Here is a 15,688-nt window from a genome sequence, read left to right as displayed (position 1 = left end):
TGGACTTAATCATTCTTTGCTTTTAATGGTAGCTAGTTCATTTCCTTCCTGAAGAGACCAGCTTTGACCTTCACCTCCGGCCCCTATTAACAGCCAGCAATGCTTTGTCAGCGAGTTTATGACAAATTAATTATACAGAGAGGGGAAATCTCGCAGGAAAATTGAGTGTTCTGGCTTGGGCTGCAGGTGGGAGCTGAGGCTGAGTTCTGAGATGCATTTTGATGGCCCACTTATACGGGCCTGGTTAGCCACAGACCTCAGGCAAACTTTGAGGCAAGCAGTTAGTTTTTAGCTCACCCCAGAGGGCAGACAATGCCCGAAGCAAAGAGTCAAACCTGATTTCCAGCCCCTTACACCGTGTGGCACGTCTGCGAACTGGATATCCCAGGCAGGAGGGATCTGGGGGCCCCAGGTCATGGTGGTGGCCGAGATGCCTTTGCCCCCTGTAGGCTGGGCCATTCCGGCCCATTGGACAAAAGCCTTCCTTCCCTGTAATGAACCCAACTTCCTTGTTGCATGGACTTGCCCGGTTCCTCCTGGAATATTTGCGCAGGTGGAGCCGTGCTTGTCCAGAGCTCATCATCAAGTCCAAACTCCTCTCCAGCCAAACTCCCACTTGCATTTTCTTTGCATTGGGCTTTCTAGCAACACCCAAACTGCTGTGCTGCTATAAGTCCTCTTGTTCTGACCATCATGCCTTTGGCCAGGCCGAGCCCCTGCCTAGAACACCATTCCCCGTCCAACCTCCTCCCTCTGCCAGATGTTGAAGAATGAGCCCTAGAGCTTTCTCCTTCCCCGGGGAGCCTCCTGGGCGCTCCAGACAGTGTCTGCATTGGTGTTCTGCACTCCTTTAATTCCCCATGATGGTTCCTGCTCAGGGCTCACTGCCCATGTCCCAGGCTGCCTCTCCCACTGGCTGTGAACCGCTCCCCAAGGGCAGGGCTTGGTCTTCCTCTCTCTGTAGCCCGACGGCATGGTACTCAGGAGGTGGTCAGTGGAGGGGCCGGTCCAGCGTGCACCGGAGGTTCAAGAGTGAAAAGACAGGGCCTCTGTACCTAGTGAATTCACTGGCCAGCGCTTGGGGAGATACAGCCGACTTCTGAGGTTCTTACCTGTCTGGTGGTATCCCTTTTCTGGCAACTTTAGAGAATGACCCATCCCTAGCCCTCAAGGCTGAGGTAGGAAGGTTCTAGAAAGGTCAGGTGGTTAAGTGGTCAGGTGGCCAAGATAGGCCTTGAGGAAGTCAGGTCCTGAGTGAAGGGCAGAGAATGGGTGGTCCTGATGGACGGCAGGCCCGGGAAGGTGACCCCCTGGCAGGCTGCTCCTGCCACCAGCAGCCCTGCCCTTGCCCCACGCCGGGCCCAGCCCAAATGCAGAGGCAGGCTGGCCACGTGTCAGGAGGCGAGAAGGTCAAAAACGACAATGACGGCAGCAGAGAGCTCACTGGCTCCCAGGCCCTTCCTGCAGGAGTCCGCCTACAGGCTGCTTGCACTGAGTTCCACCCTCCGGGGACACTGGCTCTGCGATTCTGTCACTCAGCAGGTGTCTTCCGCACTTCTGGGACCCCTGCGTTTTGAGCGTCATAGCCGCTAGCTCTTCTGAGATGAGCGTCTCAGCGTTGACGGGGGCAGCCTGACTGCTGCCGGGAGGGACCTCGCTTCTGGATCCTGCAGCTCCGGAGGGAGGGTCTAGGGAAGAGATGGGGCCCCAGGAACACGTGAGCCGCCTCCCCTCGAATTACCGAATAGCCAAGTCGATTTGCTTCACCGGGACTGAGGCTGCTGCCCCGGACACAGGCTTCCCCGGTGGGTGACCTTGTGTCCCCATCTCCGAGGCCCCGTCCTTTCTCCCCTCTACCGTTGCTCCCGCTTCCTCAGCCCCCTTTGCTTTCCCCCGATTGTCTTCAGCCAGACTTTTAAATCGTGCCCCACATCAAGTTGCCCCTGGTTGAACCCTCCAGGTCTCGCCAGGTCATTTCAGATAAGATCCGGACCTTTCTTCTGGGCTTCCCGGCACAGAGAGACCTGGCCTTGCCCACCGGATCTACTCCCTTCCGCTCCCTGGGCTCGTGTGTGTGTGATTCTGGACGTCACCCTTCTTCCCACCGCGGGGCCTTTGCACTTGCTGTTCCCTCCACTGGCAATGCTGTTCCCACATCTGTGCTTGGCCAGCTTCTCCTTCCCCACAGGCCTGGGCTTAGATGTCACCTCCTCCTGGAGCCTCTCTGGCGGCCTGGCTAAGGCAGCTCCTCTCCGTCATGGCGCTGCCCAGCCATCGCCCCAGGTTTTATAGTTTTTTATAGTGTTGGTCTTCAAAGCCTCAAAAGGCTTGGTTTGTGACTGTCTCTAGTCCCTGTACTGGCCTCTGGCCCCTGTGAGCGGGTAGTGTTTGTCTGTTTGTGCCCTTAGCTGTATCTCCGGGGGAGGGAGCGTTTGAGGGCGGGAGTGGGGCCTGAGCAGGTGCATGAATGAATAAACGACCTCTTCCTAATAATTGAAACGGGGAAGAAGCGTAAGGTGGCTACCGCATTATTTGGGGGGAGGAATCGGTGAAGTGGGTGACTAAGAATCGAGGAGGGATCATGTTCCAGAAGTTTCCAGGGAGGCCCAGCTTCACGGGCATGTGGCCTGGGCAGTCACACAGGCCCGTTCAGAGGGGCCTGTGCTCAGTTTACTGCTCTGCTGTCTTTGTCTTGAAATTCTTGCTAAGTTTTGAACAAGGAGCCTTGCTTTTACTGGTTGCGCTGGGCTGGTCCGGTCCAGGTGTCCCAGCAGCGAGGGGAGCGTATCCAGTCCTCACTCCAACTCGGGAGCCACAGGCTAGTCTAATCACCCTCATTTTACAGACGGGGAAACAGGCTCCAAGCTGGGCGGTGGGTTAGGTGGACCCCACACGTTCTACCCTAGAGCCCCCGCTCCTGCTACGACCCTCTCCTGTCTCCCAGACTCCAGAAATGGGAGGCTCGTGAGTGTTGAATAAATGAATGAATGAGAGAGGGAAAGAGGACACACGGGGTGTCCCAGGCTCACCTGTGCTCCCTCCTGGCTCGCCAGCCCTTGCGACTCCTCTGGGATCAGCCGCCCCTGGGTTGACAGTCATCTTGTTGTTGTTGCCTACGGTGGTCTCCTCCAGGAAGCACGAGCGGATGTGGACTCTCTGGGCCACGCCCCCTTCGGAGTGAAATCCTGGTTCGGGGATTTGAATTTTGATGGAAGCTTCCGGGCCTGTACCCAGGGCAGAGACTGCAGGTCAGCCAAAGAGAGAGATGCTGGGGGGGGGGGGGCGGGAGGGGAGGTGGACGGTGAGAGCAGCTGGACGGTGGGCCTGACCCCCAGCCTGGTTCTCAGGTCCTCCACGGCTGTCCTCCTGGAACCTCCCCTCAGTGGCCCATGCCGTGCTCTGTCACTGGCGGACGCGTGGCCTCACACGGCGTATCTGCGATGCCTTTCACCTGCTGGGGCTGCCGGCTCCCTCGGCCCCCGGCTCTGCCAGCTTGGGTGCCCCTCCTCCTGCAGCCCAGCCCAGGTGAACTGGTCCTCTGGGCCTCCCCTGGGACTCAACCCCTCCCCCCACTGCCTCCTGCTTCCCGTCTCTCTGCTGCCTGCTTCCTGGCAGCTCTGGAACACCCTCTCCATCTTTGGTTAGAATCTCCCTGTGGCCCCCCAGTCCGGCCCCCAGCCGCAGCTGTCTCGCTCCTGCCTCTCCCGGCCAAACGTCAGGAAAGAGCTGCCCGTGCTCTGTCTCCCCTCCTTCCACTCCCCGTGCCCCTTCTGTCCCCTCAGGTCACCACTGACCCCTTGTTGCTGGACCCTACAGCCCTCCCTTGATCTCACCGGCCCCGCCTCCTCTGGAAACCCGTCCCCTGGCATCCCTGGTTCTCCTTCTCTCTCTCAGGCCTCTCTGCTGTGCTCCCACACCCCAGCCTGTCTCTCGATGACCAGTGCCAGGGAGGACGCGGCCTGGGAGCTCTGGTCACTGGTGACAGCGCCTAGGTGGCTCCTTAAATGCATGTCCAGTTCCAGTCCAGCCATCTCCTCTGTTCCCGCTTCAGCTGGCCCAGGAAATGACCCCTGCCCATTGTACAGATGAGGAAACTGAGGTTTCCTGAGGGGGGTAGTAGGGAATGGGAACCCAGGTGCTAACTCTAAAAGAGGCCCCCACTCTACAGCCTCCTGGTGGGAGGGAAAGAATTTCCCATCATGCCTCTCTCCCCACAAGGACCGGCTCAAGTTCCATCTAGCCAGGAGCCGAATGCAGTGGGCTGGGGGTGGGGCGGCAGCCTGTTCTCCAGTTACCTGGGGGGCTGCCACAGGCGCTGTGGGCAGGGCCCTTGGCTGGGTTGCCGTGAAGACTCATCTCGTTGCCGTGTCCCATCTGTACATGTCTGAGCACAGACTTCTCCATCCGGATGTCCTGGGGCCCCCAGGATCCAGCCAGGGGACCCTGAGTTGAGGGATCAGTGGGTGCCATTGGAGGAAGGTAGAGGGGAGCCGAGGAGCCTGGCAGGGAACACAGAAACGTGACCCCTGACCCCCCCTCTGACCTCCCCCTACCCCCTACCCGCCCCCCCCCCCACGCACACTAAGTCCTGGCCGGACAGAGGAGACAGGCTTCGGGATTCTTTCTGGACCCCATCAGACTGGGAGTGATTACTTCAGGGTCTGGACTGGAGAGCAGGTGGGCCGGCAGAACAGGTAGCGTGGGGTTCCGGGGTTTTTACCACTGGTGCCTGGGGCGTCACTGGGGCACTGAAAACCCAGACAATGGTCACATCCACTGCTTCCTAGCTGTTCTCAGTCCTCTGGGCCCATCAGGAGAACGTCTCCTTTGGGGTTAACTTGCTGTTGGCATGGGGCCCTCAGAGCTTCTGACATTGTTCTGTTTTGTCAGCATTTGTTTTGATGGTAACCTTCGTAGTTTTCAAGGTGATGTGTGAAAGTTTACTTTAAAATTAATTTGAGTAGAATAAAAAGTAAACCATTTAGCAACATGGCGTGAAGAATCAGCCATGGGCGTGGTCAAAATGAGGGAGGTGGCGCTCAGAGGACCAAAGCTGGGGAAAGGTTGATCTAGATTCTAGAAGGAAGTTCCTCATTTCACAGTTGGGGAAACTGGGGCCTGCAGCAGGGAAGGGCTCTCTCGAGGTCCCAGGGAGCGTTCCAACTTTGGGGCCCGCGCTCTCACTCACGTCCCATGGCTGGACTGGTGGCTGGCCCTGGCCCCTCTGCCCACAGTGCCCGCCATGTAGCAGGCGCTCATTTGCTTACTGTATCTCACCAAAGCTCGGATACACCCATACGATGCATCCCAGTTTCTGAGATGTGAACACATGGGAAAAAAGAGTGTCTCGGGACACACAGAATGCTCAACGACCCCTTGTGACATCCTAGAGAGGAAGAGCGAACTGAGTTGTTTCTTGTGGGAAAATATTGGGTCCCGATGAAAACGAGGCAAAAGATGTCGGCAGGAAGGGGAAGCAGGAGAGGTTTGATCCAGGCACAAGCAGGGACATCCTTATTCCTGAGAAAGCCAGGAAGGACCTTGGAGATCTGAAAGCTGCCCTTCCTCCCTGGAAGGTTGAATGCCCCCCACTCCCTGCCCCCACCCAGATGGAGCAGATGCCCCGACAGGTCCCTTCTCCTGGACATTTCAGAGGACTCACCGTTTTCCCCAGAGGCCATTTGTCCCACTATGACATTCCTGTGTCCAATCTGGATGGCTTTGGAGTTCTCAATGGAAATGTGGCTGTTTGGTCCATTCTGACTGATCATGTTGATTGGATTTTGCTGGTAAATGACTGGGGTGGACTGATTTGTAGAACCTTCTGCAAAGTAACATTCCACTCAATCCCTTTGTATCTCTCTAGGAGTCAGAAGTTCCAAATACTAGTTGGCAGCATCAGAATCTCCTGGGGAGCTGGTTAAAACACAGATTCCCAGGCCCACCCCGGGGCTCTGAGTCAGCAGGTCCAAGGTGTGCCCCAGGAAGTGGAGTGTTTACCAAACACTGCAGGTATCACAGACGAGCCTTGCTTGGACTTTGTCCCGCAGGCCACCCTACCCCTGTGTCCTCCGCCACCCTGGGAGGATGGCAGGTGCCTTGATGCTTGCCCACCCTCTGTACCTCTCACTGTGAGGAACCCACAGCCCTAACCATTGCTTCCAGGGTCCTCTCTTCCTTCAGGGAAGGATGCAAGGTGGCCGTCCACAGGCTGTTTCTGGCCATGGGATAAACTTTGCCTGACTCACAAGGCATTTTTAAGAATTTGGATTTGTCACCAGTGTTTAACATCCAGCCTAGGAGGCTGAGACCCTCCTTGGGTACCATAAGCAGGGGTGTCAGCCCCACGTGGGCTCCACACACGGGGCCACATTCCCACCTTCGGGAGCCCTCGGCTCCTGTGCCTTTGTGAGCCCCTACATCCATCAAAAATATTTAAAATTACATTTTATGACTGCATTGGGATATAGACAAATATAATCTTGGCTAGAGTCATTATTAGCTATTCATTGTTACTATAATACTCATTTTACTTCTGATTTTAAGAGAAACTAGAGCATTTTTGTGACCCCCTAAAAGCACCGTGGGCTCTAGGCCTGGTACCTGCTGCATGTAATGGATAAGTCGGTTCTGGGACTCTACCCTGTGGGTATCTGAGCTCAGCCTAGCCTATTCCTTCAGCAGCCTTAAAACTCCAAGTTGGGCAAAGGGCTTACAGAAGACTTAGCAAACTCAGGCTGAGACCTGTGCCCCAGGACTGATACAGTCAGGGGTGGGCCACACCTCTAGGAAGCCCTCCCTGGTTACTCCTGCCAGCATGCCCCTCCCTCCTGGAACCCTCTTCCAGGGACGGGTCAGCAAGAGCACAGCAAGCTTCTGACGAGGTGGGGCAGGCAAAGAGCTTAGCGGGAGCCCAGCAAGGACCAGGTGTTGGGTGTTATACCCTCTGCCCCGTCCAGGTGTGGGCAGCAGGTAAAGGGCCTACCTGGTCGATAAATAGCCCAAGTGTTTGATTTCTGGTCTAAGTCCAGGAGGTGCTTGTTCCTCATCGCGTACAAGTCTGGGTTGACTTCCTTTGCTGTCTTCATTCCCAGGGCCTGGGCAATGATCAGGGCTCTATGGGGCCCATGGGCTTCCAGAAACCGGAAGATCTCTTCCTCTGGGAGGCAGAACAGCAAGTAGTTAAGGAGGACCCCGGAGGCCGAATCCGCTCCCCTGCTTACCAGCTGTGTGACCTGGGACAGACGCAGCCTCTGTGCCCATTTTCCTCATCTGTAAAATGGGCATAATTCTAATGGACCACAGAGGTTGTTCTGGGGGTTGGGGATGTTCGTCAAGGGCTCTGAACAGTGCCTGGCACGTGCTAGGTGCACAGTAATTGCCAAGTACCCATCAAATGGTTTCTCAGCCGTTTAGCTTCTTTCGCCGAAAGACAGAGTCTTGCCTCCGAACGCTTTGTGGGGACCTGTTAGTGGGTGGGCCATGGCCCCTGAACACTTGTAACTTCTCGAGTGGCCAAGGAGAGTTTGGGGTCAGAGGAAACAAGAGCTGAAAGGAAACAAGATGCTTACGCCGCTGACTGAGCTCAGGACCAGGCTTCCGGGGAATTGCAGCTGCATCTTTCTGGGGCCTCTCTGCTGGGAGGAAAGACGGTCAGGGGTCAGCCGAGCGGGAGAGGGGATGGGGACCCTACCAGACAGAGGTGGGCTGCTCTGCAGAAGCCCCTAGCGCATGGACGCTCCAAACTCGGAAGGAAATTAGCTTCAAAGCCCGCCCCACTCCCTTCCAGCTGTGTGGCTTGGGGTTGGGGGAAGACCATCTACTCCCTCTGGGGTTGTGTGCGGGCTAGAGGACCCCCGGGCGCCGCACCAGAACTAGAAAAGTGGATCTCGTGCGATGCTACGGCTCTTCTATTATTATCATATATCATTACTGCCATCGTCATCATTATTAATGTTTTGCTGAGCACCTACTACATACTGGCACTAGGCTCAGCCGTTTGCATCAAATCCTCTCACAACCCTACAAAGCAGCCCTACTGTTACCTCCACTGGCCAGAAAAAGAAATCAAGATGCAGTGAGGGTACATCATGTGTCCCTGAGGGCAGAGCCTGTATTTGAACCCAGGCCCAAATCTGGGCTAGGCCGTTGCCAGGACTGCTCGTGCTGGGTCCAACACCCGCCCCCTCCAACTGCCCCTGTACCGGGGTGGCAGGTTACCCAGCTCTGCAGGAACCACTTCTTCGGTCCCACCATTGGCCAAGCTCCACGTCGCGGGGCCTACGAGCAGGACTGCCTTGGACTCCTTCTGCATCTTGTAGAGGACCTGGTTGAGTTTCTTCCTGGGCACTTGGCATTTCATTACCAGCTGGGCAGTCTTCACAGGGGAGCCAGAGTCCCTCAGCACCTCCAAAATCCTCTGCTCAATGTCTGGGGGAGGGAGACAGGGGCAGAGACAGAACTGAGTCCCCCCAACTACCCAGCCTGGGCTGGTGGCCCTCCAGGAGAGGGATCCAGGGCAGAGGCAGGCACAGAGGTCTGAGCAGACATCCACCAGCATCTCTGTACAGGGAGGGGCACGTGGGCTGCTCAGAAATGACCTTGGCTGGACAGCCTGGTGGCCAGAGGCGGTGCCAGGCCTTCCGAGCGTCCCCCACCTGAGTGAGTGCTGGAGGGCAGGTGGGAACGCTCAGCTCTCAGACGTCCTCAGAGAGAGGGGAGTGGAGGCGGCAGGATGCTGGAGGGTGCGGCAGAGCACAGGAAGGGGGGAGGGGGGGAGTGAGGCCCAGCCCGGTGTCCTCCATCCCCCATCCTTCTCCTCCCGGTGGAATCTGCCCGTCCTCTTGGGCTCACAATCCACTCGGGCGATGTCACTATTCATCCCCACCAGGAACCCAACGGCCGCTCAGAAATGGATCTTTCACCCTGATGCCCAATCCCAGAGTCCTAGCAACACTGTCCCTGGCTGCCTCAAATCCTCTCTTCTCCTTTCGCTGCCTCTACCTTCTACTCCTTGTCACCACCATCTCCCGGATGACAGCAACGCCACCAACTCGTGGTTCTGCCAGCCTCGTCTTCACCCGCCCTCAGCTTCCCTTCAAGGGCCAACCTGTCTGCATTCCCTTCAGACGCACTCACCCCTGGGCCTTTGCACATGCACATCTTCCCTCTGTTAGGAGCAACGTTCCCTCCCTCCACCTGTCCAACAGATACTCCACCTCAGGTCTTGCTCAGACCCCATCGTTGGGAAGCTGTCCTGGATGCCCTGCGTGGGTGGGGTGCTGGGTGTGTGTGGGTCCCCTGCAGAGTGTCCCCAAGGATCCCCTGCTGTGATTGCCAGGTTCAGTGTAGTGGTTCAGTGTCTAGCATGGGGCCGGGCACACAGTGGGGTCTCAGGAAATAGCATTTGAATGAAGGAGTGACTGAGTGAAAAAGTGAGCGTACACTGCTGGGTAGGTGTTTGCCCAGATGACCTGGGCGAGGGATGAGTAGCTCTCCGGGGCCTCTGTTTCCCACCCCCCCTGAGTTAATGGTCCTAAGCAGGGTGCCTCGAGGCTCAACGAGGAACTTTCCAAATGGCCCCTACTCCTCCCAGACAGGCTCCCGTAAACCTAAGCCAGCTGCCCTGTGGGGAGTGAGAGAACTGGTCAGACACGGGGCCTGCAGCGCCAGGGGCTGGGGAGAGGAAATGTCTGCCCCGAGAACTCTGAGGAAAATGCAAAGCAGGGCCCTTCTTGGGAAGACCTAGGTCCCCTTCCAGGGCAGCAACCCAATTCTTTACCTTCTGGATTTTTCCTGGATTCCTAGTGGGCGGCACTAGCGGGGGAAGGGACAACCCATTTGCCAACTCTGCGCTGGGCACCGTGGCCTTGCCCTTATGGTCGGAATGTTTGCGTCCTTCTGGGCGCAGGTGATGTGCAATTAGAACACGTGGGTTCACCCACCCCTTCACCCACCAAACCACCCCTCAACCGGGATACCCGTCCAACCCACTGTGGCTTTGCCTAGTTTTAAAAAGAGTTTTGATTCTTAAAAAACCTGCCCCTGGGGGAGCCTCTTCCTCCCCCTCCAGTGCCCTGACCTCAAAGGGGAAATGGGGTCCATGGCGGGGCTGGCATCATCAGCTGAGTCTTCAGGCTGGTGAAACGGATGAGGTGTAAGTGACACGTCAGTTAAAAGGAAAATCTGCCGGGGGGCAAGTTAAATTCAGTTACCGGGTGCCCCTGACATGTCTCGTTGGGGAAGTGCAACAGGAGCTTGGGAACCAGCCTGGGGTCCTGGGTCACACCCAGTCGGCACCCCTCCCCAGCACATCCTATTTTCCTGGTTTTGAGCCCCAGCTCTGCCACCTACTAGCTATGTGACCTCTCTGGGTCTCAGTTTCTCTATCTGTGAAATGGTGATAATAGCAGCTACTTCAGAGATTGTGGTGAGGATTAAATAGCTAACAATCACAAAACAAAGACAAACAGGGCTTTCCTGGTGGTGCAGTGGTTGAGAGTCCACCTGCCAATGCAGGGGACATGGGTTCGTGCCCCGGTCCGGGAAGATCCCACATGCCGCGGAGTGGCTGGGCCCGTGAGCCATGGCCGCCGAGCCTGCGCATCCGGAGCCTGTGCTCCGCAGCGGGAGAGGCCACAACAGTGAGAGGCCCGCGTACCGCAAAAAAAAAAAAAAAAAAAAAAGGCAAACAAAAAGCGTCCCAGCCCACAGCCCTCGCGCTTTCAGTGGGGACCCTAGAAAAAGCACTGCTCAGTAACAGTTAACTTGCATCATGTGCTTCCAGGAATAGAGTGCTATCCGAGGAATGAATGCAGCAGGAGGAAAACCACATACATGCACTTGCCCCTCTTAGCAGACAACTTCTGTCCTTCCTCAAAATGAGTGTGAAGACGGGTGTTAAGGCCCCAGGCTCTGCCGTGGTCCCCTGAGTCATTTCACCTGCAAGCCTCAGTGATCTCACACGTAAGATGGAAACCTCATCGGGCCTGCGGGTTATTGCAAAATGCACACGAAGCATGTTGCAAGAGGCCTGGGCAGAGCAAGGCTCTGAACCTGATGCCGTGCCCTCTGTCCCTCTTTCTTACTACCGTTGTGCTTTCAGATACTGTCCTCTCGTGACTCTAGTCTGGATCAAGAAAAGGAACCAGAGAAAAGGTGCAAGTCCCACCCGGGCACTCCCACTGTTCCTTAGAAGTAAGAACGTACCTGCGTCTCCTGGGCAGGCAGGGGCCTCAGCCATGCTGGCAGCTGCGAGCCCAGGCGACTTGAGGGCAGCGGCAGGCTCCCCGACCCCGTGGCCTGGAGAAGGTGGGCCCGGTCGAGGCTGGGTGTGCTTTGTGGTCCTGGCGGTGCTTTGCCAGCTGTGGAGCTATTCCAGCTTCACCCAGCCAGCTGTCAGCTGTTCACACCCCCCGGAAACAGATGCCTAGTCAGCCCAAGCTGATCAGATTTTGGAGAAAAAGAAAATGAAACTTCTGTGTGTGGCTTTTGAAGGAAACAAAATCGAAAATGAAATTGATAAGTGAGACACAGTTAGGCCTCCAGCTAGATGCTAGCAGGAAACAGCTGAGCTGGGCAAGACCAGCGCTTCCTCTGGGGCCAGGGGACTTCCCACCGCTGCCCACCCTGAGCCCCACACTCAGGCCAAGACACCTGGGTGGGTGGATGGGTGGGTGCCTGCGTTTGTGCATATCAGAACAACAACCCTCTTTAATGAGTACTTACTATGTGCTTTCCAATCTCGTGTGCCCCTGAATCATCTACAGGGTAGGGGCTAGTACTGGCCTCTTTTCTTAGGAAACTGAAGCTTGGGTCAGTGAGGCCACTTGTCCAAGGCCACAGAGATGCTTGGGTTCTAACTCAGCCCCACCATTTACTGTCTGTGGCGCCTTGAGCAAGTTATTTAACCTATTTATGCCTCAGTTTTCTCATCTATGAAATGGGCTAATACAAGTAGCAACCTCAGGAGGTGGTAGTGAGGACTAAAAGGGTTAATTCATGCCTTCTACAGTCATGAACACAGCTGGACACCCACTTACCTGTTTCTGGAAGAAGGATGCATCGCTTTTGTAAATTCTCAAAGGGGCCATTGACACCCCCCGCCACCCCAAGCAGTTCAGAGCCACTGTTCTGGTCCAGGTAACAGAACGGTAAACTGAGGTCTACAGAGGTGAACGGCTTTGTGTGAGGCAGCCCAGAGTGTCAAGAACTCAACCCTGGAAGCCCCTGAGCCTGGGATCCCAGCTGCAGAAGCTGGGGAGGGGGTGCCAGGCCCAGGCTCCCAGGGGTCCCCATCCCTAGCGTTTCTGCAGAGGGAGGAGCTCAGGAGCAAGTATAGCCATGGAAAGGGCCCCGGAGACTTGACTCAAAGCTGTCCTTGCAGAGCAAGCAGGAAAAATCCTGATGCCCAGTCCACACGCAGACCACTTAAACCCCAATCTCGGGAGGCAGGGCCGAGAGTCCCAGGTGATTTCATTCCAACCAAAGGGGGAGTGTTGGACAACTCAATAAAAACAGGAAGCCACGATGATGCTTTTGTTCCTTTTTTCATGTAAAACCAAAGAAACGTGTATCTCTATGTAAACTGACAGTCTTAATGTTAAATGCGAAGTCATTGGAGGTGTTGAGGGAGACTGTGGGGCGCCCTCCGGGCTCTTGGTGAGCCCCTGCGGGAGGCTGGGAGGCGCCGTGCCTGGACCAGCCACTAGATGGCGCCCGCTCACCAGCCTGCGTCCCGGCTTCCCTCGTCCGGTCCCTCTGATTTAGGGGGGCCTCTCACCCCGTCCCCCACCCTAGAAAAACCCCAACTCCATCTGGCTGTACCCCAGCTTCTCCCCATTCCCCATGCCTCTCCTACACAGGCTCCTTGGCTCCTTCCCTGCATGCTGCTGACCCCTTAGTATGGACACCCCGACCTAGGCCTTGACTAGGGTGCCTGGCGGGCTTGCAGGTCCGGCTGAGGAACTCAAGCTTGATTTGAGGGTCAACTTTGCTTCTGGCCCGTGTCTGTCTGGACATGTTTGGATGGCCCTTTCCGGTGCCCCTGTGTCTCCATCACCCCCTCCCTACCTGTGTGTCACTACCTCCCTGAGCCTTGGTTTCTTTAATTATAAAACAAAGATAATAGATAAGAAAAAGCATGTTTACCTGACCTTTAGTTGGTGTTCACAAAATTTGCATCATTTAGAAAATGTGATGTGGTGGAGCTCCATAACTCCATAATATAACTTCTAGACATTAGGGGGGGAAAAAAAAGCAAGAGAGAAAGAGAAAGAAAAAACAATTTAATGTGGGTGGGCTCCATCTTCCATAGCATTTTGTGGCAATTTGGAATTCATGGAAGCCATGTACCTGCTGTGAGCATCTCACCACACTGAGTGGGGCTCTCGCTTTTAAAGTTTTAATTAGCTTGCATTTCCTCTTCTCAATTTAAGAGACTTTCCAGGTAATTTTGACCATGAGGTTTGTCTTCAACTGCAATATCAGTGGCTTAAACGATACAGAAACTTGTGTCTCTCTCCTACAACAGTCTGGTAGGCAGTCCAGGTGTGGTGTGGCACACCATAGTGTTGAGACCCAGGCCCCTTCTATCTTGTTGCTCTGCCATATGTGGCCTTATGTTCTAAGACGGCTGCTCAAGCTCCAGCCATCACAACTGCATTACTTACAGCAGGAAGGAGGCAAGGGAAGAAGAGTAGGCACCTCTCCTTTAAGCATAATCACAAGTTGCACAGACATTCCCCTGACATCCGTCAGTCCCATGGCCCAGCAAGGGAGGCTAGGAAAGATCTTTATTCTGGGCCACCAGGCACCTAGCTAAAATTAAGGGATCGACTAACTTCCAAATAGGTGACAACAGATATCAGAGGATACTTATCTGTCCCTGCCATTGCAAGGCTCTGTTTCCCCCTAAGAAAGGAACGAGGAAACCTCCTCTATGCCTTGAAGTATATCTGTTCTCCCAAGCAGGTCTGAGGCTGAGTTCAAAGGTAGTTCCTACACTCTCAGAGACTCCCGTCCAGCATGCAAGACAAAAGGGGAGAGGAAGGGAGACAGGGACTCTGGTGACCCCCGACACTGCCTGGGAAGGACCTCAAAGCCCACAGGAGTTCCAAGATGGCGTTACTGCCTGCTGGGGCCCAGATCCCTTTTTGTCTTGGAAAGCACACTCCTTTTTCATGGCTTGTGTTTTTCTGGAAACTATTAGAACTCTCCGCCCAAACCAGATGATAATTACATGTTACTGATCTCTAGTCTTTAAATTTCTCTCTCTCTCTCTTTTAAAAGAGAGATATTTTTACTGCACATTGTGTTGGCAAAACCCAGTCTCCTTTCTACCCGGCAGCCTGGATGTTACGATCAGGGTTCCTCTGTGAATTCACCTCGGGGGGAGGGAGTGGAAAGGTCTGAAGGCACCAAACGGGGACAATAATGTGTCTTTGGCCAGGGGCAAAGGGCAGAGAGCCAGAGGTGGCCAGAGACAGGGACTGCACGAGATCACAAGAGCTACCAGCGGAGGGCGAGGGGCAAAGACCCAACCAGGGGCTGCAGCGGGCAGCGGGTTCTCAGTGCAACCCCCAAAGGCATCTGCCTGGGCTCCATTCACTGACCTTCAAGGCAGAGCTCAGTGAGCCTCCTTGGGTCATCACGTCGGAGAGACCTGGGGTTCTGATCCCCGGGCCCCGATCTCGTACCTCTGCGCCTGGAGCCGGTCACTACTCTTTCTGAGCCTCCATTTCTCCTTTTGTAAAAGGGGATCACAGCAGCTCCACCCCAGGCTTGTAGCAAAGCTAATCCGAGATCTTGCTCTGGAAGGTCCCAGCAGAGCACCGCGCACGTAGCATGTGCTCAATAAACAGGAGCTAGCGTATCTTCATGGTATGACCCACCTGTCCCTCTCTGAGTGACAAGCAGTCCCATTTACTCATCTGGTCTTGCACCAACTCATTCCTTGTGCCTCCTTTATCCCAGGCGAAGTGCTGGAGCCAGTGGGGGGGCGGGGTGGGGTGAGGGCGCTGCAGGGAGAAAGCCCCGACCCCCTCCTAGTTCCTGGCTCTACTTCCCACGTCGGCGGCGGCTGCAGAAAAGGCCACACTACCCAATCGAGGGATTGACGGGTGACTCAGGCCAAGTCCTGGGTCCCCTCCCCCAACTCCCAGCAGTGCTGGCTGGTAAAGGGGAGCTGGGCAGGGGTCACATGAGTTAGGGAGCTGGCCAAGGGCCAGGGCATTGAAGGCAGTGATTGAAACTTGTGATCTTCCCTCGGGGCAAAGGAAGAGTTCCTGGAAGATTTTCACCCAAGGTGGGCTGGGGATTGGGAGAGACCGCCAGGGGTGCCAGAGAGCGTTGGCAGGAGCTTGACGGGGGAGAGGGGCTGCGGCCACAAGGAGGCTGTGTGGAGTCCAGGGGAGGGACCTGTGGCCAGCACCAGGCTGCTTTCACACCCTTCCTTCCCCCACTAACTCTATTTAGAAGTCCTTCCCCACATCCCCCAAAATAGATTGAAATGAATTCACAACTAACTTTTATTTTTATAATCAAAAGACTTTTTGATAATGCTGCTTCCAAAATTCTTTGCCTACAAGAAATTCATTTAATTACAATTGGCCACAATTCCTCCACCGAGGGTCCAGTATTCTTGGGAATTCTTGCACAACGAAGAGAGCTCACCTATAAATTTGTTTCA

General features: G+C 55.5%; 1 protein-coding gene across 1 annotated transcript; it reads right to left on the bottom strand.

Annotated features, from left to right (window-relative positions):
* Positions 1-1,440: 1,440 nt before the first annotated feature.
* ZBP1 (Z-DNA binding protein 1) lies at positions 1,441-11,333 on the bottom strand. Its single transcript, XM_060123826.1, has 8 exons — positions 11,209-11,333; positions 8,221-8,430; positions 7,572-7,637; positions 6,986-7,159; positions 5,663-5,824; positions 4,296-4,499; positions 3,030-3,224; positions 1,441-1,688 (listed from the first exon to the last, which is right to left on the bottom strand). The coding sequence occupies exons 1-8, from the start codon at positions 11,240-11,242 to the stop codon at positions 1,441-1,443; spliced, it is 1,293 nt and encodes a 430-aa protein (XP_059979809.1). The 5' UTR covers positions 11,243-11,333.
* Between the last annotated feature and the right edge of the window lie 4,355 nt (positions 11,334-15,688).

The sequence above is a fragment of the Lagenorhynchus albirostris genome, chromosome 15 (assembly GCF_949774975.1).
Source record: "Lagenorhynchus albirostris chromosome 15, mLagAlb1.1, whole genome shotgun sequence".
Taxonomy (NCBI): Eukaryota; Metazoa; Chordata; class Mammalia; order Artiodactyla; family Delphinidae; genus Lagenorhynchus; species Lagenorhynchus albirostris.
Note: the sequence above shows the minus strand (reverse complement) of the source record. Positions and strands in the feature narration are given on the sequence as shown.

Coding starts and splice junctions, on each gene's coding strand:
- ZBP1 (XM_060123826.1), bottom strand. CDS start 11,242: ATGGCTGAGGCCCCTGCCTGCCCAGGAGACGCAG. Junction 5,825..6,985: donor TTGGGCTATTTATCGACCAG/GTAGGCCCTTTA, acceptor GTTACTTTGCAG/AAGGTTCTACAAATCAGTCC. Junction 4,500..5,662: donor AATGGCCTCTGGGGAAAACG/GTGAGTCCTCTG, acceptor GTTCCCTGCCAG/GCTCCTCGGCTCCCCTCTAC.